Source organism: Cucurbita pepo, chromosome LG03, assembly GCF_002806865.2.
Source record: "Cucurbita pepo subsp. pepo cultivar mu-cu-16 chromosome LG03, ASM280686v2, whole genome shotgun sequence".
Taxonomy (NCBI): Eukaryota; Viridiplantae; Streptophyta; class Magnoliopsida; order Cucurbitales; family Cucurbitaceae; genus Cucurbita; species Cucurbita pepo.
The window spans coordinates 9,547,460-9,575,363 of record NC_036640.1 but is presented as its reverse complement, the minus strand read 5'-3'; the positions used below and the strand labels follow the sequence as shown (position 1 = coordinate 9,575,363).

Below are 27,904 nucleotides of genomic sequence, written 5' to 3'. Positions count from 1 at the left end.
TTTTTTTTTTTTTTTTTTTTTTTTTTTTTTTTTTTTTTTTTTTTTTTTTTTTTTTTGTTTTTTTTTTTTTTTTTTTTTTTTTTTGTGGGGTTAATCCGACCCACTTGAAAATTGAGTTGCAACCCGACTCTACCCTATTTTTTAAAAAAAAATTAAGAATGTTTAACGTTTGTAACAGATGTTTGATGTGTTGTGACGGGTAAGTATTTGATATTTGAAGTTTATGAGATTTTAGTTATTAATATAATATATATCCTACCACCAAACTCTGGAATTGTTGGATTATACTATTGATATGACCTAGTTCGAATGATTTGATCCACATGATTCATGTGGAGACATTCGAGTTGATATCATATACAATGAATTTGAAAGACTCGATTTACCAAGTAGAATGATTCGACCAAGTAATAAGTTGAGAACATAATTTCATAAGATAAGATTCACTCTTACCCATATAAATTTAATTGCGGTTCAAATCTCGAGCAAACGAGAAATCAATAGGGTTAAGCTTAGATCTACTAAAAGCAAAATATAAGAACGGAAGTATACGCTATATAATGTGGCAGTAGGAAATGGTCTAAAAATGTCGAACGGGGCTTAAAACATGTAACCCGAGCCGAATAAACCGTCGGAGCCGAGTTGGAGCCACATCGAGCCTTAGACTGAGGGTCGTGGGTCGTTGGGTCGTTGGGGGTAGACGGATCAATTACGGGGCAAGCGTGTGCGCAGGTCGGGTATACTGATGGAGCGCGCGGGTGACTTGAGCGCTGAGCGTCTGAGGTTGGGCCGAGCTTGTACGTAGACTTGAAGATGCATGCGACCCAAAGGAATGGTGGTGTGGGCTCGCATTCTGGGCTCAAGGAAGCCAATGGGCCGAAAACAAGATTGTGGGCCAGAGGCACTGGAAGAGGCAAGGTGGGCTCAAGACTGGATTTTTGGGTCTGATCCGAGTCCGAACCCGAATACCCATGAATACCCATGGGTTTTTGAGTAAATGTCTACAAAAGAAACAAAAACATATTGACTTTTTTTTTAATTTATTTTTTTATTTACAATTAAAGATTATATTGCTGATATTCGGAATTTATTCCTTAAATAAATATAAAAAATACATAAAACCAACAAGTTTTTAGGTACACACCACAGGACATCCTAGGATCAACTTCCGTACCTGTCCATTTATTAAATAATTATATAAGAAAGTAAACTCTTTTTCCCCCTTTTTCTCTTTTTTCTTTTTTTCTTTTAGTTTTTGAGATTTAAAAATATTTAGTTAGGAATATTAAATACCAATCTTTATGGGTTCCATTTTGTCACTTTTAAATTTAAAATTATTTCTATTAATTTTTTTTCGCTAAAATAAAGAAGAAATTCAATTCCAAGAAAGCATAGGACTATCTCGTAGTTCTTGGTCCATAAAGATATGTAGTTGGATGATTCGTTTTAATTTTTCATTGAAGTCGAACTTNGTATTTTTAAAATTCAATAATATTTATGGTTGAAATATTTTGAGATAAATAAAATAAATAACTTAGATTATGTTGACTATATATATAGTTCTATATAATAACCTTAATAATTGGTTGCATATGCTAAGCATGTTCCTAGAAGGTGAAATTCCCAATTCAACCCATATATATATATATAACAAGCCAGGTTCACGGGTATGTAAATGAGCCGCCTGGTAGATCCACATGCACGGGCTGTGTAGAGAAGTACCACACATTCAACCCTGCTCGAACTAGAAAGAGCTTAAGGTCATGTTATGTTATTTTAAAACGGATATGATCCATCATGTTTGTGTGTGATTGCATTGCCTAACCTCAATAGTAGGGTTACTTCTAAATATTTCTTAAAATACTCAAACCACGTGCTACTTTTATATTTCAGTTCAAAGTAAAGCACTTCTGCACGAATGGCGGTGATGCTGGAATAGCCATAAAAACTAAGCTTAAATAGCAGTATGCACTGTTTCGTAGTCTATATGTAGTTTAGAGTTTTCATTCCCGTACTTAAATTTACATCGATGTTTCGTTACAACATTGTTGTCATTTCTTATTCTAAATTGAACATATAAATCCATGCCTTTATTATTAACTTTCTCCGCATATATTATTAAACAAATTGTTTTTATGACATCATTAATTATGCAATAATATTAAATATTTTATTCATACAAATGTGCAATTATTGTTTAAAAACAAATAATATATCATTTGTTGAACAAGAATTACCAAATAAATTAAATAAATATTTAAATTATTCAACTCCCTTGTCCAATTACATTCCAAATCCCAATTTAAATTACCAAATTGATGCATTATTGTTAATAATTGGCGTAATTTAATAAAAAAATAAATGATAATCAATTTTGTTGTCCATGTCCAACATCCAACAATCATGACTTTTACTTTAATATTTATTTTGTAGGTTTGAATTTAAATTCGTTTAATTTGTTTAATTTCGTATAATTTAGTTAATTTAATTTCAAAATATCTAATTAAATCCATGTATTTGTATATTTTGTTCAGTTTAATTCGGTACACGATGACTTCGACATTCTCCTGCGTTCGGTTTAATTTTTGAAATCTAGATTCGGCATCTGATGGTCCGACATTACTTACTCATTGCTTCTAAGACTGAAGATTATTCCCATAAACAAACACGAGTCCTTCTAACATGTTGAATGGTCACAAAAAATATTATGATCAAGCGGTGTATATTAATGATAAATGTATTTTTTTTATAAAAAAATTAAAATAATTTGAAAATATTAATGAGAATTTAAAATTTAAAGATATTTTAAAAATATTTTGAAAATTAAATGGTATAATTTTAGGTGAGTTTAGGTGGCTGATTTATTTCATATTAATTGGATTAAGATTCCAATCCCAATTAAAATGTTATAATTAAATGCATTATTGTTAATAATTGTCATTATTTAATGATAATTTAATGGTAATGATTTTTGCTGTCCGTATCGTTGAGGCTTTGAAAGCGAGCAAATGGGGACTCCATGTTTCTCATATTTGACTTTTACATTTTAAATAAATTATTTTATCAAGTCTGTTTTTCTTTTATATTTTCTATTTTTATATTTATTTTATACCATTTTCAAATTTTACTAAATAATATATATTTTTTCCTCTAATTTTAACATAAATATGTACATATTGTCTGTTTTGACTTATTATATATCGTCGTCAACCTCACCGTTTTAAAACGTTTTTCCTATAGAGAGAGTCTAGCGCTACTCCGATCAGTGTCTCGCATTGCCTGATAGCTAGCTCTTATACCATTTGTAACGGTTCAAGCCTACCTCTAGCAGATATTGTTCGCTTTGTCCGTTACGTATCGTCGTTAACCTCACGGTTTTAAAAGACGTTGGTCTCCCAAAGGGAGTGGATTGTGAGATCCTACATAGGTTGGAGAGGGGAAAACACATTCCTTATAAGGGTGTAGAAACCTCTCCCTAGTGGACGCGTTTTAAAACCTCGAGACTAACGACCATACGTAACGGACCAAAACAGACAATATTTGTTAATGGTGAGCTTGGGCTATTATAGAATCTTTCCAAGTAGAGAATCGTCAATTTTGAGTTAACTCGAGCATAGCTCAATGATTAGAGTATCAAGATTTGATCTCTCACCCTATAATTGTTGAATGCAAGAAAAAAAAAGTCAACTTTGTAAATCCACGGAGATAAATCCTAGTAGATGGGGAAAATGGAACGGGATGAGACGATGAGGTAGGAGGAATGGAGAATATAGGGGATCCACGTTAATTTTTGCTTTTCTCGCTCTTGCTCTCTATGCACGTCTCTCTCACGAGTTTTTCATCTCATTCCCTCACACTCTCGTTCTCTCTCACTGTCTCACTTCCTCTATACCAAATTCGTTCTATGTTTGGAAAAACGTCACACATTGCCACCAGACAACATTTCTCGAAGGAACAAGAACTAACTTCGCTCGTTCTTGTCATCATTGTCATCACCAAGAGGAATAAGGCATGATGGAGTGTCCCGGGAGGGAAAAGAGCAAAAGTTAGAAAAAAAATATTAAAAAAAGTTTAAAAAGAGTTAGGAAAACTTCATTTTTTAGAAACGGAGTTAAATATCATTTCGGGACGCTTATTTTGGAGGTACATGAAAACAAATATTTTAAAAAAATATATTTGAATAAAATAAGCAAATAATTTCTTAAAATTCGTGCAAGTTCGTTGAATCCTAGAATGATTTATGATTAATTAATGATGTCTTAACTTATTAATCCTAGTATGTCAAAGGTCATCCCATGAATCACAACCCTTTTAAGTCAAAGATTTATATTAGAGTAATTAACACGTATCTATCAAATCATATAGTTGACTTTCAATTTCATTGGATGATCATATAATATATGACTAATCCAACCTAATAATTGCTACTAAACTAATCCTAAAAACTGCCTTTTTGGCCTTTTCCAGCTGATTCTGTTCATTATAAATTTGAATGCCAACAACAAGAAGCCACACACAAGCCAGTGAAAGACAATGGCCGACGACAAAGTGGGCGTAGGCAACAACAACTTGGGTAGCCGAAAGCCTTCATGGGCCACCCTCCGCCGTGTCGACTCCCTCAATCTCGAGGCCGGAAGGATTCCGGTCGCCACCGCTCATCAACCTTATAGGGTAACGAATTTAAAGATAAAAGATTAAATTTAGTGTTAAGAATCACGAATCTCCACAATAGTATAATATTGTCCATTTTAAGCATAACCTTCTACAAAGGGTATCATAGAGCTCCTTTGAGGCCTATGGAGCCCACGAACAATCTCACCTCAATTGAGGCTCGACTCGTTTCTCTAGAGCGTTCGAACAAAGTACATCATTTGTTCGATACTTGAAGATTCTATTCACATGACTAAGTTAAGGGCATGATTTTGATATCATGTTAGAAATCACGAACCTCAACAATAGTATAAATTTTCATGGCTTTACTTTTGGTTTTGTCAAAATGTCTCGTTACCAATAAAGATAATAATTCTTGTTTATAAACCCATGATCGTCCCGATAATCTATTATTATGGGTATTAGGTGAATTGGCAAAGGACTTTGAGCTTGGCGTTTCAGAGCATGGGAGTAGTGTACGGCGACATCGGAACATCACCGTTGTACGTGTTTGCGAGCACTTTCAGCAACGGCATCGACAACACGGAGGACGTGATCGGAGTTCTGTCGCTTATAATCTACACCATAGCGTTGGTTCCATTATTGAAGTACGTTTTGATTGTGTTGTGGGCGAATGACAACGGCGACGGTGGGACGTTCGCTCTATATTCGCTGCTGTGCCGCTACGTGAAAGTGGGATTGATTCCAAATGACCAGCCAGAGGACAGGGAACTGTCCAATTACCAGCTGGTCGTGCCTTCCAACCTGAGACGGTCTCAGAAAGTGAAGGAGAAGCTTGAGAACAGTATGTTTGCAAAGGTTGCCCTTTTTCTTCTCACCATTGCTGGGACTTCCATGGTTATTGGAGATGGGGTTCTCACTCCCGCTATCTCAGGTATCCGTTATACTCTTTTTGTTCTTGTTCTTGTTCTGGTTCTAGTTCTTGTTCCCGAATTCAAATTTTTCATTTCTTTGTTAAAGATATATGTGTTATAACGAGGTATATATTAAAAAATTAAATTTTTTATTTTAACTGTAAATAGAGATGTTTACTGATCATGGCCTCCGAGTAGAGAATAGGAGCTGGATCTGAGAGAGATTTCTTTTCGTGAGTTAGGCCAGAGATTAGATTATATTCCAATCTTCCACCCAATTTGTTGCCTCATCTCATCTTATCCCGTCCTTATAGTTTCGGTTTATTTGAATAAATTTGTTCAATTTTAGGGTTTAAGACTATATTGTAATATTAAATTTTAAAATTTTAAAATTTATGGTGGCGGCGCGCATCGAACCCCTAGATGGATGTCCAGTCAACTGCTGCGCCTCAACGCATTTCGGGGAGTTTTGGGTATCGGTATATGGTTCTAATGAACAACTTTAAATTTTGAAACATCGACTAATCAATCGTATCCTATAGCACTGGAAATAATATTTATATCGGATTTTTTGTTGCTTTTGTTGTCAAATCACCCCTTATAACAGTTATGTTATTTGTTCTCTCTCACAGGAAAGAAAGAGATGAATTGATGTTTTTTTTTTATTGGATTTGGATCCATCAGGGGCTGTACAACATATACATAATATTTTTTATTACAAAATATTATTACATCTGATATTTTATTTATTTTTTTAATAAAATTTATATTAGAAAAAAATTGAGAAAAATATTTCATTTTATTTATAAAAATAAATAGAGAATTTTGCAGAAACAAAGATTGAAACAAGGAAGTTGACGGGGAAGAATTCTCTATCTCACCTCGTCCCATAGACATTTCAAAATGATTAGCAAACCGTTACATAATTATAATTAACTATATTCTAACTATAATTAACAATATTCTTTGATTTGTGCAGTGCTCTCGGCCGTGAGTGGAATCAAATCACTAGGGACAGGTACAAACCATTTTTTTTTTTTTTTTTAATGTTTGTCGAGTATCAAATTTAATCATAAATTTAAAATGTCATCACGTTAAACTTTTGAGTATAAAAGTCGTCCAAAGCTAACTAATTTTAAGAATAGATGGTATCTTAACATACCCGACGACGAATGAATATTGCTAACTTGATCGTTCGGGAAAGTGACGAATTAAAATCGTACACAGATGCGGTTGTGGGGATATCAGTAGCAATTCTTGTGATCCTGTTCAGCATTCAACGATTTGGAACAGACAAAGTGGGGTTCTCGTTTGCCCCAATAATCTTTATATGGTTTTCATTCATTGGTGGCATTGGCCTCTTCAACTTGTTCAAGCATGACCCTGCCGTTCTCAAAGCTTTTAACCCTAAATATATCTTTGATTACTTCAAAAGAAATGGCAGCCAAGCTTGGGTTTCCCTTGGTGGAGTTTTTCTTTGCATTACAGGTCCTTCTCTCTCTCTCTCTCTCTCTCTCTCTCTCTCTCTCTCTCTCTCTCTACTTTTGTTGACTTTTTTGTCACTCCTTTGACTAATTTTCCTAAGTTTTGAATTCATGTTCATATGGTGTATAGGAACTGAAGCCATGTTTGCCGATTTGGGTCACTTTAATGTCCGGGCTATTCAGGTAAGCGACTAGATCAGGGCTGTACAGATTGAGTTGGGTTGGGTTGGGTTGGGTTTGAGAAATCTGTTAGACAAACTCGAATTTTTGGATTGATTGTGTTGATGACCCGAAGAAACCAAATAGAGTTCACAACCCAACTCTCTGTTTTGGGTTGTGTTGAGTTAGATTGTCTGGTTGTTCTTTTTCTTTTAATTATTTGTATATTAATAACTAAAATTACAAGTCATAACACGTTAGTGTGACAAATGTCAAAAATAGGGTTGGGTTGTAAACTGTGTTTCTAGGTTGACCTGGCAAAAAAGAAAAAAGTCAACCCGTGAATTGACCCGAATTCTGGGTTTTTCGAAAATTCAACCAACTGAAAAAATATATAATTCAACCCAATATTTATGGTTTGTGTTGTGTAGTCCGAATTGATTCGAAAGATCAGATCTAAATTAAACTTGTAATTTACAATTTTGCAGATTAGTTTCGGTTCTATCGTATTCCCTGCTTTGATAGCTGCCTACAGTGGGCAAGCTGCATATCTAAGAAAATTCCCGGGCCACGTCGGCAATACTTTCTACGATTCAATTCCAGGTCAGCTGCTTACTTCATTTAAGTTTTTTTTTNTCATAAATGGTTAATAAAATGACGAGATAACACGTGAGATCCTACATTGGTTGGAGAACGAAACGAAAAGCATTTTTTACAAGGGTGTGAAAACATTTTCCTAGCCGACCCATTTTAAAAATCTTGAGTGAAGTGTGCTTGTACTATTTCAAATGGCACCAGAGCCAGACACTGAATGATGTGCTAGTGAGTACGCTGAACCCCGAAAGGGGTGGACACCGATATTGTTTACAAGGGTGTGAAAACCTTGAGGGAAACCCTAAACCCTAAACCTGTAAACCCTAAACCCTACTAATTTCTCAACTAATTCCTCTGAATGGCTGTAGGTCCTTTGTACTGGCCAACGTTCGTAGTTGCGGTGGCGGCATCAATCATAGCAAGCCAAGCAATGATCTCAGGAGCATTTGCAATAATATCACAGTCCTTGTCTTTAGGCTGCTTCCCCAGAGTTAAAGTCGTCCATACTTCACACAAGTACGAAGGCCAAGTCTACATCCCGGAGATCAATTACCTTCTAATGTTGGCTTGTGTCATCGTCAGCGCTGCCTTCCAAACCACGGAGAACATCGGCCACGCTTACGGCATCGCCGTCGTCACCGTCATGATCATGACCACTGGCATGGTTTCTCTCATCATGATCGTCATTTGGAAAACCAGCATTTGGTGGATCGCTTTGTTCCTTCTCGTCTTCGGCTCCATCGAGCTTCTCTACTTCTCATCCGTCCTCTATAAGTTCACTCAAGGAGGGTTTCTCCCCCTCGTCCTTGCTCTTTTCCTCATGGCTGTCATGATCGTTTGGCACTATGTTCATAGGGAGAGATACGTTTTCGAGCTCAAAAACAAGGTCTCCTCTGGCTACATAACCGAGTTGGCTTGTAACCCTAATGTCAACCGAATTCCTGGAATTGGCCTTCTCTACTCCGAGTTGGTTCAGGGTATTCCTCCTATCTTCCCTCACTTCATTTCCAGCATTCCCTCGGTTCATTCTGTCATCGTCTTCGTCTCCATCAAGTCCATTCCGATCAGCAAAGTCGAGCCCAAGGAGCGGTTTTTGTTTCGGCACGTGGAGCCGAGGGAGTATCGAATGTTTCGGTGTGTGGTCAGGTATGTTATGCTAATGCTTACTTATAAACCCATGATCAACCCCTGAATTAGCAAATACGGGACTCCTCACCATCAATCCTCAATAATCCTCCTCTCGAACAAAATACACCATAGAGCCTCCCCTGAGACCAATGGAGCCCTCGAACAGTCTCTCCTTAATTGAGGTTCGACTCCTTTCTCTGGAGCCCTCGAACAAAGTACACCCTTTGTTCGACACTTGAGTCACTTTTCACTACACTTTTGAGGGTCCCAACTTCTTTGTTCAACATTTGAGGATTTTATTGATATGGCTCTGATATCGTGTTAGGAACCACGACTCTCCGTAATGGTATGATATTGTTCACTTTGATCATAAGCTCTTATGACTTTGCTTTGGACTTCCCAAAATACCTCATACTAATGGAGATGTATTCCTTAGACTCATAGCTCAGGCCCACCGCTAACAGTGTCTCTTTCAGTTTTTTCTTTCGGGCTTATCCTCAAGGTTTTAAAACGCGTTAGCCAGGGAGAGGTTTTCACACCTTTATAAACAATGTTTGGTTCCCCTCTCCAAACGATATGGGATCTCATAATCCACCCCCTTAGGGGCCAGTGTTCTCGTTGGCACACTGTCCCGTGTCTGACTCTAATACCATTTGTAACAGCTCAAGCCCACTGCCCACCGCTAACAGATATTGTCCTCTTTACCCATGATCAACCCCTTAATTAGCCAACCTGAGACTTCCCACCAACAATCCTCAACAAAATTATCATTAAACTTAGATTCATCCGTTCGTAGCATTCGGGTTTTGATTCCTAAATTGCGATGCAGATATGGATACAAAGACGTGATCACCGGATCAGCCGAGTTCGAGCGGCAGCTGGTGGACAGTTTGAAAGAATTCATACGCCAAGAACACATAATGCTGGAAGGGATCCCATTAGAGCCAACCTCAAACCAGAGCCACTCAGGCAAAATAGAACCAACAAAAGCAAAACCCTCTTCTTCATCTGCAGCAACAGTGCACGTCGAAGGAACTGCAGCGGAAGTAGCGAGCCAGTCACAGCGCTCATCGGGGTCCATTCAGTCGTTCAACGCTTCAAAATCGAGGCACTCATCGAACGCCATAGCTGCGGGAGGGGCAGTAGAAGAAGAGATGCAGTTCGTAGAGAAAGCAATGGAGAAAGGCGTGGTTTATCTGTTGGGAGAAGCAGAGGTGGTGGCTGAGCCAGAATCTTCACTGTTTAAGAAGATAGTGGTGAATTATGCCTATAGTTTCTTGAGGAAGAACTTTAGGCAAGGGGAGAATATTCTTGAGATTCCTCGTACCAGGCTTCTAAGGGTTGGAATGACTTATGAAATATGACAAGAACAGTGTGTTGTTCGTATGTTTTAAGGTTTTAAGTTGGTTTTTTGTTGGAATATATGTATATTACGTTGTACTTGTGTGTGTTGAAAAAAGTTTTTATGGTACGGTTGGATTGTTGGTCGGTTGTTCATAAGAAACAGACTCTCGAGACGATGAGTACCTATCTTGGTTTTCTTCTGCTTTAATTGAGAAGAGTTCTCGAATCGATGAGTACCCATCAAGGATAATTTATATATGTAGTACTAATTGTTTCATGTATATCAGATTTAAATAAGGATTCAAAATTTGGGTTCGATACCTAATGATCCCGACATTTGTGTGTGAGGCATCTAAAAGAGTGACACCTAATGACCCGACATTTTCCTGGTACACGGTTATGTTACTTACGTGAGGATAAGAGTGCGACACCTAATAACCCTAATATTTTCCTACGACATGGTTACATTACTTACGTGAGGCATCTAAGAGTGTGACACCTAGACATCTAATGGCCCCGACATTTTCCCACGATATGGTTACATTACTTACGTGAGACATATAAGAGTGCGACACTTAGACACTTAATGACCCCGACATTTCCCTACAACATGGTTAGATTACTTATGTGAGGCATCTAAGAATGAAAACTATCCTCATAAACTAACACGAGTCCTTTTGACATGCTTCATATGCATGTTCAGTAAAATTCCCAAAATGCTCAATTGAAAAAGAAAGGTTCATACGCATTTTAGTCATCATATTATCAAGATCGCTCATATCTTCCTGTTCATAAATAAACCAAACATGATGGTAGTCGCTCAACTTCTTTTCACATCCCATACCTAAATTACCTATATTCATTTAATAATATATTTAATTTTAAAAAAAATACATTAATGACTAATTGAACCCATTTATGAACACTAAATGATTTGGTTACTTCCATTAATAATATTTATCATAATTTAACTACATCAAATGAATACTAATGGATCTACTTTTTCACCAATTAAGTCGAGTTTTATTCTAAAGTTAAATAACAATTCTATGAGATCCCATATCAATTAGAGAGAAGAACGAAACATTTATTATAAGGGTGTGAAAACATCTCCCTAGTTGACGCATTTTAATATCGTGAGGCTGAAGACAATAGGCCAAAGTGGACAATATTTACTAGCGGTGGGCTTGTTACAAATGGTATCAAAGCCAGATACTGAGCAATGTGTCAGCGAGGACGATGAGTGGTGGATTGTTAGATCCCACATCAGTTAGAGAGATGAACAAAACTTTTGAAAACTACGCAATAATTTTAATTAAAAAATAATACAGTATAAATGTAATTTAATGAAATTAATCATGCCTAAAAATAGGACACTTCTAGAAAGAAAAAAAAACTATTATTCTATGTTTAATTAATTATGTTAATATTTTATTAAATGATATTAAAGTTTAATTTATTTTTTTTTTTTGGTGAATTTATTTTATTAACTCTCCAATTCATTCTATTTTATCCACAAATTTTAAAATTTTATATTTTACGCTTCAAACTTAAAAATAAATAAAAATTGGTCTTCACTTTTATTTTTATTTTAATAAATTAATGATATAGCTTAAGAGATTATACTAAATAATTCCTAAATTTTCAAAGTTTTATTCATTTTAAATTTTTTAGCTAATAAATAAATAATAATTTCCTTAAATAATAATAATAATAATAATAAAAAAAAAAAAGTTATTTACTTAAAAATCATCTATCAGGTTCCAGGTATATATATATATATAATGGTGGGAGTGGTTTCAGACTGGACAGGGAGTTCATTTGGTCAAACTTGAAACCAGAGGAAAAAGAAAGTCGCCAATGGCGGGGGAATCTGAAGCTGCTCGGCATCCCTACGCACCCACAGATCTGGAACTCCCCGGATATGTTCCTATTTCACTACCCCTCACTACTATTCTCGGCGTTTATCTCCTTTCTTCTCTCTTTATCACTTTGCTGCTCTGGACTCTTTCCGGTATGCTTTCATCTCTTACTTTGATATTTACTGTCGTTTTTTGGATTATGTTTTATGCGCTGCGAATTCTGCTTGATTTCTTGCTGGAGAAGAAGACCGATGGTTTTCATAATCCGTAGTTTGTTGTTGTATTGGATTTCTGTCCACTTGTTAGAGGTCACTTGTTGAGTGAAGTAATTGGAAGCAAAATCAAACAATTTCAAATATTCTATGTTTTTCGTGTCCTCCAAGAATTCTATTGAATGTCTTTGCTGAATCCGAAGGCTGGCGGTGAAACCGATGTAAAAATTCAAATCTGTGTCTCGTTCAATTATTCTTTTCGAGAGGATCGAGATCTGTTAAACGGATAGACGCCTTGCCTTCCTACTCCTTAACTTGTGCTATTGTCTTTTGGTTTAGATGATTGCTTTAGAAAGGGAATACTGATGGGACGGACTAAGCGAGGATGTCTTTGATTATACCTGAGTGTGAAAGAATGAAACATGTAGCAAACTGAAATCTATTTGGCCATTTATGGTTCTGTCAATCCGCGTTTGACTTCATTTGATTGGTTAATTTTGATACGATACAATATCTATTTTAGATTTAAACTCTTGATATTTCCTTTGGTTATGCATACTCCCCTTTCTCTAAACAATCATTCATCCATACACTTTCTACTAATGATGAACATAAATTTATCTAGATTTCAGAAATGCTATGAGGATGAAATGTTAATGCTAAGATTACTATTTGGATATTCGTGATTAGCTTGTAAGTTTGTTTGTGTTGAGTGGTTATGGATATAGTGGGTTGAGAGTGAGAGAGTGAGAGAGAGGCAGATTTGTATAGTTTTGGAAAGAGTCCTAGGCCTCTCGTAGAGCTTGGAACCTTGTAATTTGTCTAATATCAATATAATATTTCAATTAACCTGTCCAATTTTTGGTTCCTATCAAATTAGTTCCACTACATTTGTGCTCGAAATTGAATCTTTTCAAGTCTAGAAGAATATTGATGAAGATGTTGTCCACAAATGGATCTTTTTCTCTTTAGTGCAGATAGTAAGGATGCTCATTTTGGGGTCCTTGTCCTTCGAAGTGTTTTTTCTTGTAGCTTGAGCAATCCCTCCCCAATGGTTCCACTTTTTTCCTTAGTGTAGGTAGAATGTTGTACAAACACTAGATCCTAACACCATGATTGAAGTATGAAACACCTGATAATGGGCACTATAATCGAACACTTAGTGTAGGTAGAGTGTTGTATAAGCACTTATGTTGCAAGCTAGGACATAGTTTGCTTTCCTATTGCACCCTGTGTTTTTTTCCTATTGAAGTATGAAACACCTGATAATGGGCACTATATTCAAACACTCAGTGTAGGTAGAGTATTCTACAAGCACATATTTTCCTTAGTGTAGGTAGAGTGTTGTACAAGCACTTATGTTGCAAGCTATGACATATTTTGCTTTCCTATTGCACCCTGTGTTTTTTTCCTATTGAAGTATGAAACACCTGATAATGGGCACTATATTCAAACACTCAGTGTAGGTAGAGTATTCTACAAGCACATATTTTCCTTAGTGTAGGTAGAGTGTTGTACAAGCACTTATGTTGCAAGCTATGACATATTTTGCTTTCCTATTGCACCCTGTGTTTTTTTTATGTTCCCTTCCGTGGTGTTTGTACACGTGTTCTCTCCATCTTTATCTATTTCTTTTTATCTGAATTTAGTAATGGAAAAAACTGTAGTTCTTAGAGCTGTTTCGAAAAGGTTCTATGCTTGTTGCTTTATCTTCATTTCCCCCTTATAACAGGACGACTTCCCAAAAAAACAAAGATTGAGAGGCTGCTCATGTGCTGGTGGATATTTACGGGCCTTACCCACATTGTTCTCGAGGGTTACTTTGTTTTCTCTCCAGAATTTTACAAGGACAGTTCTTACCTTGCTGAAGTTTGTAAGTTAATTTAATTCACTTTCTTTGTTACCCTAGCTGTGGTACTGGAAGGGCTGTATGGATGCTCCTCTAATAATGTTCATGTGCACTACTTACCAGGGAAAGAATACAGCAAGGGAGATTCTCGATACGCAACTCGGGACTCTGCGATTGTCAGTCTTGAAGGACTGACTGCTGTTTTAGAGGGTCCAGCTTGCATCTTAGCAGTGTAAGAATTTATCATCTGTGTGGTTTTGGGAGAGAATAGTTAATCAATTTCTAAATAACTAAGATACAAGAAGTTATGATACAAAGAAAATACAAAAGAGGTAACACTAGCTAATAAAATCTAAACTAAAGAATTTTGAAATGCTATACATATAAGGAATTACATTTGAACTTTCTGTTCATAATTAGCCATTCATCAACAAATTTGTTGGGCTGTGTATAATTCGCAGGTATGCAATAGCTACAGACAAGTCGTACAGTTACATACTGCAGTTCGCCATATCATTGGGACAGCTATATGGAACTTTCATGTACTACATAACTGCTCTGTTGGATGGTGATAATTTTTCTTCATCCCCAATTTATTACTATTTATACTACGTATTGTTAAATTCCTTCTGGATTCTTATTCCTTCGCTTATCGCTATCCGGTGTTGGAAGAAAATTTGTATTGCTATGAGCAGTGAAAGCCACAAGAAAACCAAAGTTCCCTAAGAAGTGATCCATATTATGACGTCTACCCCTTTGGATCCATGGAAAATAATAGATTAGATAGTACACAAGATTCTTGTTGTATTGTAATCTAAGTTATTGTCGTGTGACATTCAGAAAACGAGACACTCGTGAAATTTGAACATTTACACGAAGTTTGGGTTTGTTGATTATGCTTTCTTGGGGTGTTAAATTGACGATGTCGATTCGAGTTTGTTGTAGGTTATTTCATCATCTTTTTAGCGTAAAGGTAAAGCATTTCTTAGATATTTGCTATTGTATGCCAAATTTGTTTTGCAGAAGAACTGTATGCTTGTATCCATCGAGTGTACTCTATATGAGTAGAGAAGGTACCGAGTGGTTGTAGGAGTGTCGTTAGTAGTAGATCTTTTAATATAGGGATCGTAGTATTGAATACATGATTGTTTTTTGTATTTGTTTGGACGGATACAAAGTCATCTGGAGTATGAATAGACTTCTACTAAGTTTAGGGTCTTATTGAAATGCTAAGAAAGAAAGCTACTAGTATATACTCGATCAAATAAGCACAACCCTAAAAGAAGTTAAAGGCAATTCAAATGTTTACTTCTTAGGTGGGATGCCAACCTTTCATTCCTCTTGAAATAATGAAGAGTTGCAATCTAAAACACACCAAAGCCAACCTGGTGAGGTAAAGTAAAACGTGAAATACATTAGACATGACTAACATTCCCGCTCATAATCATGAGTTGAATTGACTCGAATTCATTATTTTTTAAAATATATATTTATGCTTAAGATACAATTTTATATACATGTATTTATTTTTTATTCATCCATCCTTCTTAGAAATAACTAGAATATATTGAAATTAAGTTATAAATTTTAATTAAATATTTTAAAATAAATAAATAATCCATTTTTTTTATTAGGTTGAAAGTCATTATTTAATAATGTTTTAGTTGAAGAAATATGGACTCCAATAATTTAATTCGGACTAAAAATGTCTGAACCGGGCCTCGAACATTATTAGTAAAAGATGACGGTCATTACCAACCGGACCGGACCGGCCGGACCCATTTTTTTCCTAAAAGACGACACTGCGATCTCCTCCGGACTTAAACCTCTAAAACCACAGCCCCTTCCTCTCCCTCTGGAGCTCCAGTCCAGCAATGGCAATGTTCAAGCTCATCCTCACTCAATCTCGCCGCCACTGCCTCGCTAAATCCCCTTCTCTTTCAACTCCCCAGTTTCTTCAATTTCGAAGATCACTCTCCTCCTCTCAATCCGAATCCAACCCAGATCCCGATTCTCCCCCCAATGAATCCTCTAGGACCCCTCGTCCCGCTCCCATTCAGCCCGTCTCCTACGCCATCAAGCCCAAGCCACAATCCGATCAGGACCACGATTCTCCAGAATCGCCTCAACCTCCGTCAGCTCCGCGGCGGCCGCCGCCGCCAAGCCCCGAAGGTCGGAGGACGTGGACTCGTGAAGATATTCGCTATATGAAGGATACTCCAACTATAGCTCCGGTATCTTATCCATCGCGTGTTGCTCCGCTCCCGGAAGATAGGGTTTCGGCTTCGGGCGGAGGAGAGGAGGGTGTGGAGAGTGAGCAAATGGAGGAAGAGAGGAAGAAAATTGAGGCGGAGAAAATGTGGAGGAGGAGGGTTTTTAGGGTTGCGGAAGAGGATAAAGTTACTGCTCCATTTCCAATGGTGATCAAGGTCGACAAGAAGGAGCCGAAGGTTGTTCTTGATTTGATGGACGCCATCCGGCAAGTGAAGGTCAGTGTAGAAAGTTGTGGATTTAGAATTTTTCATGAGACATGATCTCTGGAGTTGTAAAATGAATGTGCTTTCTTGTGGTTATTTACAAATTTCATTGTTTAATCTTATTATTATGATTTCTTAATTCAAGTTCAGGCTAGTTCCAAGTCAACTTTTGATGAGACTGTTGAAGCACATGCAAGATTGGGGGTTGATGCTAGGAAAATGGTAATGTTTCTATTATTTTTGTACTCTGTGGATTGCTCTTTCTCAGTAGGATTGGGAATCAAGTTTGAATGGTTCTGTTATTAGCCTAGTAACAATGTAATTTTAGGGGAGGAAGGAAAACTGAGAATTTTCTTACTCACTGGTTGATTGGAATGTGGTATGGTGCCTATTGATGGTTCAATATAACCTGGCCTTGCAGCTGCACTAGTGTGCGCAATAGAGTTCTCAAAGTAGCTTATCAGAGGGCATATATATTGTAACGGCCCACTGGGCAATGTGCCAGCGAGGAGGCTGAGCTCCGAAGGGGGTGGACATGAGGTGGTGTGTCAGCAAGGATGTTGGGTCTTGAAGGGGTGGATTGGAGGATCCCACATCGATTGGAGAAAGGAACGAGTGTCAGCAAGGAGCTGAGCCCCGAAGGGGGGTGGATTGCGAGATCCCACATGAGTTGGGGAGGAGAACGAAGCATTCTTTATACGGGTGTGGAAACCTCTCCCTAGTAGATGTGTTTTAAAAACCTTGAAGGGATCGAAAGGGAAAGCCTAAAGAGGACAATATCTGCTAGCGTAGACTTAGGCCCTTATTTATATATATATATATATATATATATATATATATATATATTGAAAAGAGACAATTTCATTCATGATTGAAATTTGTTAAAAGTTTTAATGATCAGTTGTTTATCCGTTACCCATGTTATATAACTGCGGAAAGCTATCACATCCTTCGTTTTTTTTTTTTTTTGGAACACGCGATAAAAATGATTCCTTCAGTTCTCCTGCTGATTCTGTGGACAATGATGTGCCCTTTCCTTCTTTGGTATTCTACGTAGTTCTTGCAAAATTATTATCCACTACAATATTTTTTGCACTCATGGCTTTCTTTTTCTGAAATGCAGCAAGTTCTGGGTAACATGACTCTGCCCCATTCCATTGGGAAGGTATGCAGCTGACCCTGTTTGAACGAGCATGTCGCATTGGAACTCGATATTATAGTTAATGTGTTGATAAAATATATATTACTTTTCAGACTGTCAAAGTGGCTTTCTTTGCTGAAGGGGCTGACGCTGAGGAAGCAAGGGCTGCTGGAGCTGATATTGTAGGTGGTGTTGAACTTATCGAGGAAATTGCGAGTAAGAATTGACCCTATTGTTTTTCCTTTTTATTAGTTGGGAAAATTTCATTTTCATTTGTGTACTTGTACTTGACTCGATGGGTCCATTTTCCCCCCCCAAAATATCAATTTCCTCAAACTACCCAAAATTTGAATGAGAGGTGAAGTTAGTACCTTTTAATGCCTCTATATTTTCTAGGATTATCGTTGAGAAAATAAAAGTTTAAGAAGTTTTGTGGAACACGGAGCGATTCTTCTTCTTGGATGATCCTTCACATAATATAATCTAGTTCAAACAAGCCCAGGGAAAATTATCAAAAGCTTTTCAAGATCAAGCTAGTCCTGTTGGTTAAACGAACTTGAATTAGAAACTAATCAATGTTTGGGACTTCATTATGCAGCCAGTCGGAAATTCAATGTTGATAAGTGTTTCTCAACCCCTGAAATGATGAGGCGCATTGGCAAGGTTAATGGATTTAACTTTTTGTGCATTGTACTGTTGTTCAATGTTGATGGCTGCTTATTCAACATTAATATTTTTTAAAAAACTTTTACTCAAAGTTAGTTTTTGCTGTTTAGATTTCAAAGATTTTGAGGCAGCGTGGATTGCTCCCAGATCCTAAGGTGAGCGCATAATCCTCTGTTTCTATAGTGTTTATTTGATTATAGATTAAAAATCAACTTTGATGTATTATATAGCTAGGTACTGTGACCAGTGATATCAAAGGGGCCTTAAAGAAAGCAAGAGAAGGTCACATGCACTTTAAAATGGATTCCACATCTATTGTGCATGTGGGGCTTGGGAAGGTAAAATCACTTTAGTTTAAAGCATATCACTTGGTGTTTTAAGGAATGCACATGCTGAATCTGAATGAAAGTTTCCAGGAACATATCCTCCTTCTAAACAGCGTAAACTCTTTCTTGTAGGTGAGTCATTCGGAAGAGTCCTTACGAGAAAATATCGGTGCATTTGTAAATGCTCTTTTGCTTGCAAAGCCTGTCGGCTTGAAAAAAGGCAAGTAATATCAATGCCAGTTCATTCATCATTGAATTTAAGTGCTTCTATTACTTTTACGGGGTACCAGTCATCATAGTTCTTTGGTCTCCCTGACTGAAATTACATGTTATTACTTGCAGCCTCGAAATACGCTGGATACGTAAATTCCTTCCACATATGTAGCACGGTAATTCTTATCAATCTTGTTCTGTTCATTGTAATATCCGAATTTCATGAGGCATAGTGATAAACCGTTGAGTTAAACTAAAATGATTGTGTCAATATCCCTCAGGGATCTACTTGGATTGTGCAATAGTAATCATACATTAGTTTCTATTTCCAACTTGATGATCATGGAGGGTCTTTGGGTTACAAAAATTGCGATTTGATTTGATCACAGCCTTTTATTCATGCAACGTTAGTATTTTATTTGATGTTTAGAAAGTCGAGATATTTATTGCTACATGTTGCACGTAACCGCCCAAGCCCACCGCTAGCAAATATTATCCTCTTTGGGCTTTCCCTTTCGGGCTTACCCTCAAGATTTTTAAAACGCGTCTGCTAGGGAGAGGTTTATACACCCTTATATAAAGGGTGTTTCGTTCTCCTCCCCAACCGATGTGGGATCTCACTGTTCATAAATGGAAGTTATGGTTGCTGAGTTTTGTGATACATATCTCTTCTATATGAGATCTTATCTCCTCTTAGGTTGCAACTCCTGGGTGTCTACTAAATGGTGAAGTAATTCAGTATTGTTGTAATGTGCAGATGGGTCCTGGATTCCCCGTTACGATACAATCTTTGTCCAAAGTTGCAGATCAATACAACAAGAAGTTCTTGAGCGGCGTGATCCGCTGACATCTCTCTAATATAATAGGTCTCTTCTTAGCCATTTTTTCATCTTTGATCTCCCTTGCTCCTAATTATAATGTTACTGTTACAAGGCAGGAAGTAGTCTAGATTTGGGTGGATTTTGTTTAACCATTTCAACAAGAAGTTCCATCTTTCTGTGTACTGAGAGGTAGAAATTGTTAGCTTCTTTTAGGGAAGGAACAGCAGTGAGCAGTCATTTTGATTTTGGCTGTGCTTTGTTGTATTTACGTGATCTTCTTCTGGGTTCTTGCAGTTTGTTTATCACTGAACTCTTAGCAGTGTGGTTTATGTGGTCTTCAGTGTAAGACTCATCACCTGCTTGTTCTGGAAAATAAATAAGGCAAGTTTTCTGATAAAGTGGGGATTTGAGGGAGACTGGATCTTTTCATCTTTCTTTTTCATATTAAATGAAACATTCATTTGCTTTAGACTGTGTTTCCATGTTATGATGCCTTAAATCCTGTATGTAAACCAATGTTTAACACTTGTCTTATACTGCTCTCATAATTTTCCTCTTTTTTTTTTTTTTTTTTTTTTTTTTTTTTTTTTTTTTTTTTTTTTTTTTTTTTTTTTTTTTTTTTTTTTTTTTTTTTTTTTTTTNTATACTTCATCTAATTTGATATAATTTGACCTTCCTAGTTCAATCTTTTTGTGTATTGAGAAGTGTAGATAGAGGTTTTCATCTCATCCACAGGATTGAGGCGGGAAATGATTGAGGCGGAAAATGGGGAAGGGAGTGAGGAGAGATTTCTTATCATTAACTAAACGAAGATGGGAATTCCTCATTTTCATCACCATCTCTACCCGTTTTACATATATATAGAACATATCACCATTGTTTGTTTTCACTCGTTAGAGTAAGTATGTTGAATATTTTTTTATGCGTTAAATTTTTTTTTTTTTTTAAGTATTGAGTGCAATATTAACATTTGAATTTTTAGAAATTATATTGATAGCACATTAAAAAATTAACGAGAGATTATTTATTTTCTTAAAGAAGCTAGTTAGGACAATGATGTATATATATGTACACTAGAAATGTATACACTAGAAATGGGTTATCGAATTCAATGAATTATCAATTTTTTAGTTTATTAATTAAGATGTAAACAATTGACCTTCATAACAAATATATGCAATTGACCTTCATAACAAATATATGATGCGTTAATGCCTTAAGTAGTTATGATCGAGTTAATCTCAATCACTCAAGTGTAAATAAATTTGAAATTCTTAACCATTAAAAATTCCGTACATGTTAATCAACTCATTGTGTTCAAGTTAATCAAAATGGTATAGTTGAATCTCTTATGATACGAAAATCAAAGTTAAAAATTAATATTGACAAAGAATTACGCTTCCAGAAATTTGAACTTCCAACATTCAAATTTCAATTTTAAATTCTTAAAATTTCATTGAATTTGCTGTAATTTTCTTTTAGTTGAAGAAACAAACATAAAACAGAAGACCGAACCTCGACATCAAGCAAAAGAACAAGTGTTTTATGCACAAAGCTAGTCTCAGCTTAACACACAAGAAGTTTTAGAGAGAGAGAAACTCGAAGTCTCAATACACACAAACTAATTCACTATTTCTATTTCGATGAACTATCCCCATGAATTCCGACTCGACTCGATGGGACAAAATTTCTTACAACTTACGAACCAAATTTCAACAACAAAATTTAAATCTACAATAGAATGAGGTGTTTCAGAAGCAACATTGCAGATGACTAAATATAAATGACAGTGGTTGTAGTTATAGGACCAACTTCATTCCCCAGCCAGGTATAGATAGATTACTTAAGCTGCACCCTCTCACGCCACCCCGCCCCGAACAAGGTATTGAAGTTCAGTGACATTACGAAAAATATTTAATGAATTACTGGGAAATTTTGTTTACAAATAGAGTAGGTAAGAAAGGATGAGCTGCAACATAATCAACCCAGTTGCCTAGAACATAATCACAACTCACTTGGTCAACCAGTAGATGAAGATCAGAAATGTGCAAATGGACGCAACAAGGGAGAGTATGATTGTGTCCATTGACTTTTTCCTCTTTATTGCTCCAAGAATATGATTTACCTGCAGACCATCCAAATGCGTTCATCATTTGGACCCAACACAACAAAGATCTATGCATATGCACATCATGCTCATGAAGATTGCATATAAATTAGTTGAGTTGAAGACTAAAGAGTAACTGTAATGACTTACAGATGGGAGGCGACTGCTAACGTTACTAAGCTTCGAGTTGATCCCACCGAAGGTTGACCGCTGGAAGACAAGTGCACCTAGGGTTGCTTGAGCTTGTGAAATCACATTATCCACCTACGACACGAATAGTTCAGTAAAAACCCACATGCTGTATTCCATGTAGGTAGCTGGTTACAAAGTGAATAAACGACTCGTTGCAGAACATGATAACGTCTACATGAGTTTCTCATTCCTACGGTAACTAATACGGTAATAATGTTGATAAACCCATAAGAAAACTCCATCATAGATATCCATAAAACAAACCTTCAAGTAGAATATTAATGAAATGTAGTCTATGCAAATAATTGTGATAGGTAAAAGATACCTGTCCTGTGTTACGGCTGATAGATGCGTGCTCCTTTATAAGGGTTTGTTCTGCAGTTCCCAGACCATCTTCCAATTCAAGTCTTGATCGATCGAACTCCCTGAAGTCATCTAGAAGTGAAGCGTGTTCTTGCTTGGCTCGGAGGCTAGAGCGAAGACGATAAAACTCCTGCACTAAATCAACAAAACTTGGTCTTAGATTCCATATGACACATAATCACAAGACTTCTGGCAAAGCGATGACGACCAAAAAATTCAAGAGAAAATGAAGGAACTTGCGGAAGCTGGACTATGACTATCTGCTTAGCTTGGTACTTCCTAAAGAATAATTATAGACCAGGCCAAGAGTTCCAATGGTTACCCTCATAATCATCCTCACAAAAATATCATTAATTAGAGGGGAAAGAGATTATCAACAAGGGAAAATAAGAGCTTGTTCGGTCTCTTATCTGAATTCAATTTCTTGTTTCCAAATTTATTAAATTCACAGAAATCAAAATTGGACTGTATTTCGATCCTGTGACCTAGAAACTGAATTTTGGAAACATGTATCTATTTTTAGTGTTTATTTTAAGTATAAATTTGCTACCATGCCACATTCAATAACAGTGAAGGTATAGAATTCTAACTATATTTTCCATTAAATCCCTAGTACTCTAAATTCTTGTTCTTGAATTACCTACCAATCACACCCTAAAACTTTGTTCGACTAAGAAGCATGGACACTTTTGTTTAGCTAGTCCATGTCAACACGTGTCGAACATTTGGACACTCCGACAGTTATTGGACACATGTTAGCATAATAGGTATGTGCTAAACACTAATCATACGAAGTCAATATAGGTCCAACATTCTTTAGCACATATTGAACACTTATTCAATATACTAAATAGACACACAATAATGAATTTCTTGTATAAATATAATATATATTTTAAAAAGTCTATATTTTAATAAACGTGTTTTTGTCATATCTGTATTCTAATTTTAAAAGAATGATGAATCACCATGTTCTTATCATGTCATATCTATGTATCATATCCGTATCCATGCTTCTTAGGTTCCAATGCTACCATTACAAGAACGCCAACCAAATTCATGAGTTCACAGTTGTGTAATTAAGCGCAAGGAAATTCTTAAAAATGTACTGGTGATCTAAAAGAAGTCAATAGAATGAACAGGGAGGAGACTAAAAAAACAAACAAAGCCAAGCATCTAGTAGCATTTATTCCCTTCCAATGTGAAAAGACAAACATCGCTACTGTACAAATTTTAAAGACAGAGTACCTGCGTAAGATCTTGAAGAATTTCTTGATGTCTAGTCAAGGTATGGGATACCATTTCAGAACCACCTGATGAGACCCAAGCTTGCATCTGTGAATTCACTTGTTGTAGCTGATTTAACAGACGTTCTATCCCGGATTCAACATCACTTCCTGCAGTATCATCATTTGTCGAACCCTTTGTGGAAACCAGTTTTCGAAAAGAATTCATCTGCTCATCCAACTGAGCTTCAAGTTTCCTTGCCTGTAGAGGCATAAGAAACATTTATCATTACAAAAAGAAAAAACAACAACAACATCAACATATCAAACAGCAGAGATGAGAAAATATTGAAAGAAAAAGTATACTTTCTCAGACATGCAAAATAATCGAAATAGAACAGTGTCCTACTTCCCGGAGATACAGTGAACAAAAATCCTTGAGAAATGTTCTTCAGTATAAATAATAAATCAATTTTGTGATCTTATTACAAAACACCATAATTTGAAAAAAAAATTCGAAGGGCAGAGGCAGGTTATGCGATAGAGGACTATCAATTCTTTAGAAAAGCTTATCCAAGTGTAAAATTTTTGCTTATCATTTCCAGAAAAACAGATAGCACAAAGAAGCATAAAAGAATTATGCCGAGAATTGCAATCCTGAAATTAACAGCTTCAAAAATATTATCATAACAGAACAGGACCACAATTACATCTCATATACCAAAATTCCTATCCTACAAATTAAGAACTCGCCAATCGCCAAAACAAAAAGCTTTAGATCACGAGCTAAAAATCAAACCGTCGATCTTTCTTAATTCTTCGAATTACACTCAACGAAAACGGCTCATATTCACAGTTTTTCAAGCGACAAGATTCAAGGTAACCGACAATTAAAAAATAGAGCCAAAAACTAAAAGCTTCAGATCACGAGCTAAAAGTAAAACCGCCGATCTTTCTTAATTCTTCGACTTACACACAACGAAAACGGCTCATATTCACCGTTTTCCAAACGACAAGATTCACGGTCACCGACAATAAAAAATAGAGCCAAAAACACAATCAAATCGAGAAAAATGAGATAAGTAAGCCAAATAGAATCCAACAAGCAAAATAAACCAAGAATTAATGGGAGGATTGAAACCTGTTTTCGAAGAGCATCCCACGAGCTAGGAACCTCCATGGAAATGGACATCAATTATTGATCAGAAACACAAAGAGTGGCCAATTTCTATGAATCGAATCCTGTGTCCTCGAATCTCTCCAATTCCTCCTCCTCCTCTTCTTTACGAATTGATGAAATTTCCGGTTCAGAGGACGAAGAAATGGGTTCGCTCAGAGACGAGACAGGTCGTCTGCAAATCTAACCCGTAAGAGTTTAGGCGAAGCGAAAATAAATGCAATTTTGCGTAAGCCTTAATCCTCTTAACAAAAAATAAAAAATAAAAATAAAAAAGTCATAATCCTCTACGCCGTTCTCATTTTAAGCCTCTGTATTAATTAGCTTTGGTGGGTCCCACTGTTTTAATGTAAACGGCTGAAATTTTTCGTTTTGATTTTGTTTCTTAAAATCGCTCGAAGTCAAAGCTCTCTAAGAAACGACGTCGTTAAATGTGTTGCCGGTTCGCTGTCACCTGCGTGGGTTTTCTAATCTGGGCTGGGCTCACTTTTTGTCTGGACTTTGTCTAGGCCCACTATTCTCAAGAAATCAAACTTTGGGCCGTGTTTGGTCCAACTAGTTTATATTGGGCCATCAAGAGTATTCGAAGCCCAAGGTTACCATTGGGTCGGATCAAACGAGTCAGGTTGGATCGGGTCATCACCACTTCAGCCCAATCAAACCAAGCCCAACTTCAACCCACATCAAGCCCAACTTCAGCACAAGTGAAGCCCACATACAGCCCAATTGATCAAATTCAGCCCAGTAGTCGCATGGCTTGGCTTAGTGACGCATGCCACTGGATCATCGGCTCAGTCCACAACTTGGCTTCGATCAACGGCTCGATCAACAATCAATAGTAGACCCTTCGTCAACCGTAAACGAAGCACTCGGCGGCGAAACAAACTCGATCCACTCCTACCCATCTCGGGGTACCATAGCATATCGAAAATAAGGAGCGACATACTAGACGTAAGCACTCCCTTGGTTGGGAGTTGTGCCCCTGTTTTTACGATCGATACACAGTTAAGTAAGTCAATCACGAACGCTACCACTTAAGATTCCCGAGTGGAAGAAACTAAACAAAATAATTTCAAGAAAAACTCGATGACTAAAAGATTTAAATTAGAGGTTCAAATTATTCGAAAATCCGGTCATCTCAGATAATCTATATCAGCTTGCGAGATGACATTTTTTTTGTGTGACCTCGACCAACTCGAAAATACGATTATAACATAACCCAAACCTTAAGATTATTATGAAAATTAAGAATATTTGAGTTTTACGAGACTTCAGTGATTACTGTAATAATTATTATAGATAAGTAGAATTTTTAAAAATAATTAAGAAAATAACCCGACAACCCAACTCAATCCAATCGAGTATAAAAGATTCGGCTGTAAACTTCATTCGAATTGTTCTGGTAACCAACCCGACCAATTCAAAAATCATGACGGATTTTAAGCCTAAAGTAGATAATGTCATATAATTGTAAAGATATACGAAGGGTCGATATCTCCAACCCACATTATTCTGAAATATCACTTTTAGTTTGGTTGTAATTTGGCCTTTATGCTTTGCTTGCTTCCTCAAATTAAACTTTACAAAGCGATACTTATTCTACATGCAAGTCAACAAAACCAAGCTTTCCTGTTTCTTTTCCTTGCAACCACTATTTGGAAAAGATGGTTGCCAAATTTGAATAGTAACAAATATTTTTCAAGTGGGTCGATACGAAAATCAAATCTTAAAAAACGAGCATCGTATCAAATATAATATCAAACTGTTCTAGCTCGATCAGATTAGAGGTTCGATTAATTTACTAGAAACACGACATTATTTCATTGGTTTAAGAGATTTGTCGTTCTATTAGGCTGAATTTGTCCAAATTCAACGGAATCTTAACAAATATTTTGCTTTATTATAAACCGAAATGAATCGAACCAAGTTACGATAAAAAGTGGAGTAAAGAAAATCTAGAAAAAGATTTTGGGAAGAAGATTGAAGAAACCTAAACAAAAAGGAAATGATGAACATTGGACTTTCTATCCATTTGGTATAATAAACCAAAAGAAATGGATGAAATTTAAGAAGAAAAAAGGCTTTTATTAAGTGCACACTTACCCAATAGCATCTTCTTTCTTGTCAATCCATCGATGTGGGATTTTCCGTCATCCACCTCTTTGGAGACCTAGCGTTTTCGCTAGCATATCGTTGTGCTCGGTATCTGGCTCTGATATCATTTGAAGTTCACAACTAGCAGATATTGTCTGTTTTGGCTTGTCATGTCATTAGTCTCACAGTTTTAAAACATGTGTACTTGGGAGAGGTTTGCTTAGTTTTCTTCTTCGGTGGGATAACTAAAAAAAACTTTCTAATTGATTTTTTTTTTTAATTTTATTGTAGAAAAATATAAAATTGAGCTTAAAAATGACTTTGATTAATAGGTCCGTGCACTTTTAAAACGGAAGGAGACGAAACTATGATGAAACACAAGCGAAATGTTTATCCGTTCAATACACTAGGATTACGAAAAGCGACATAAGAACGTATATTTTGTTACAATTTTTGGAAGAATAAAAAAGAGACCGAATGATCGATGTTGATGTTCGGTTAAAATAAAATCGAAACAAATGAAACGAGAAAGATGTTAGAAACACGAATAGGAATGGCGACACGATGAAGGGGACGTGATATCAATTGGTGAATCGAATTGTCGGCCATTTGTCTCATATGGGGAAGAACGCATAAAAGACAAAGAAGAGTTGGTATTCACACGTGGGGAGCTCCCATTGGCTTCTCAACTATGGGCTTATTTGGAGGTTTTGAGTTCTTTTTTTTTTTTCTTTTTTTTTCTATGGTTTTTTTTTTATGGATATAATCTATTTTTCCATTTTCCTCACTCAAATCCAATTTATTTTCCCTCACTTTTCCTGTTTTTCGCAAATATATATATATATATATACGAATTCAGGTGAGAACTCAAATGTTACGATAAATAATATGATCATTGTAAAAAAAATTGAAAAAAAAAAAGAATTCTAATGATTTCGCTGTTA

The 27,904-nt window shown here is 36.3% G+C and overlaps 4 protein-coding genes across 6 annotated transcripts; 3 read left to right on the top strand and 1 right to left on the bottom strand.

Annotated features, from left to right (window-relative positions):
• The first annotated feature begins 4,533 nt into the window (after positions 1-4,533).
• LOC111791731 (potassium transporter 5) lies at positions 4,534-10,254 on the top strand. The gene is made up of 8 exons (XM_023673202.1): positions 4,534-4,671; positions 5,077-5,545; positions 6,505-6,543; positions 6,753-7,013; positions 7,140-7,192; positions 7,657-7,771; positions 8,131-8,908; positions 9,720-10,254. Exons 1-8 carry the CDS (start codon positions 4,534-4,536, stop codon positions 10,252-10,254), a joined length of 2,388 nt encoding a protein of 795 aa, XP_023528970.1.
• A 1,778-nt stretch (positions 10,255-12,032) lies between these two features.
• On the top strand, positions 12,033-15,149 carry LOC111789846 (probable 3-beta-hydroxysteroid-Delta(8),Delta(7)-isomerase). The gene is made up of 4 exons (XM_023670553.1): positions 12,033-12,248; positions 14,041-14,181; positions 14,281-14,389; positions 14,619-15,149. Exons 1-4 carry the CDS (start codon positions 12,095-12,097, stop codon positions 14,881-14,883), a joined length of 669 nt encoding a protein of 222 aa, XP_023526321.1. The 5' UTR covers positions 12,033-12,094; the 3' UTR covers positions 14,884-15,149.
• An 835-nt stretch (positions 15,150-15,984) lies between these two features.
• Positions 15,985-20,270, top strand: LOC111791701 (50S ribosomal protein L1-like). Of its 3 annotated transcripts, none has more exons than XR_002814679.1 (11): positions 15,985-16,646; positions 16,785-16,856; positions 17,758-17,799; positions 17,889-17,991; positions 18,374-18,438; positions 18,552-18,596; positions 18,672-18,779; positions 18,900-18,987; positions 19,110-19,156; positions 19,738-19,990; positions 20,096-20,270. XR_002814679.1 is itself a non-coding variant. In XM_023673161.1 (11 exons), exons 1-10 carry the CDS (start codon positions 16,032-16,034, stop codon positions 19,825-19,827), a joined length of 1,275 nt encoding a protein of 424 aa, XP_023528929.1. In that variant the 5' UTR covers positions 15,985-16,031; the 3' UTR covers positions 19,828-19,846; positions 20,096-20,270. The 3 variants fall into 3 exon arrangements, 2 of the variants coding, with proteins under 2 accessions (XP_023528929.1, XP_023528928.1); XM_023673161.1 differs by having other exon boundaries at positions 19,738-19,846; XM_023673160.1 differs by having other exon boundaries at positions 19,738-20,270.
• A 1,142-nt stretch (positions 20,271-21,412) lies between these two features.
• On the bottom strand, positions 21,413-25,090 carry LOC111791809 (Golgi SNAP receptor complex member 1-1-like). Its single transcript, XM_023673291.1, has 5 exons — positions 24,831-25,090; positions 23,712-23,951; positions 22,426-22,593; positions 22,059-22,172; positions 21,413-21,926 (listed from the first exon to the last, which is right to left on the bottom strand). The coding sequence occupies exons 1-5, from the start codon at positions 24,879-24,881 to the stop codon at positions 21,813-21,815; spliced, it is 687 nt and encodes a 228-aa protein (XP_023529059.1). The 5' UTR covers positions 24,882-25,090; the 3' UTR covers positions 21,413-21,812.
• Positions 25,091-27,904: the final 2,814 nt, after the last annotated feature.

Coding starts and splice junctions, on each gene's coding strand:
- LOC111791731 (XM_023673202.1), top strand. CDS start 4,534: ATGGCCGACGACAAAGTGGGCGTAGGCAACAACAACTTGGGTAGCCGA. Junction 4,672..5,076: donor CCGCTCATCAACCTTATAGG/GTAACGAATTTA, acceptor TATGGGTATTAG/GTGAATTGGCAAAGGACTTT. Junction 7,014..7,139: donor AGTTTTTCTTTGCATTACAG/GTCCTTCTCTCT, acceptor TATGGTGTATAG/GAACTGAAGCCATGTTTGCC.
- LOC111789846 (XM_023670553.1), top strand. CDS start 12,095: ATGGCGGGGGAATCTGAAGCTGCTCGGCATCCCTACGCACCCACAGAT. Junction 14,182..14,280: donor TTCTTACCTTGCTGAAGTTT/GTAAGTTAATTT, acceptor ACTACTTACCAG/GGAAAGAATACAGCAAGGGA. Junction 14,390..14,618: donor CCAGCTTGCATCTTAGCAGT/GTAAGAATTTAT, acceptor TATAATTCGCAG/GTATGCAATAGCTACAGACA.
- LOC111791701 (XM_023673161.1), top strand. CDS start 16,032: ATGGCAATGTTCAAGCTCATCCTCACTCAATCTCGCCGCCACTGCCTC. Junction 16,857..17,757: donor GGGTTGATGCTAGGAAAATG/GTAATGTTTCTA, acceptor TCTGAAATGCAG/CAAGTTCTGGGTAACATGAC. Junction 18,597..18,671: donor GATTGCTCCCAGATCCTAAG/GTGAGCGCATAA, acceptor TGTATTATATAG/CTAGGTACTGTGACCAGTGA.
- LOC111791809 (XM_023673291.1), bottom strand. CDS start 24,881: ATGTCCATTTCCATGGAGGTTCCTAGCTCGTGGGATGCTCTTCGAAAA. Junction 22,594..23,711: donor TTCTTCAAGATCTTACGCAG/GTACTCTGTCTT, acceptor GATTTAGTGCAG/GAGTTTTATCGTCTTCGCTC. Junction 22,173..22,425: donor TCAGCCGTAACACAGGACAG/GTATCTTTTACC, acceptor TTCGTGTCGTAG/GTGGATAATGTGATTTCACA.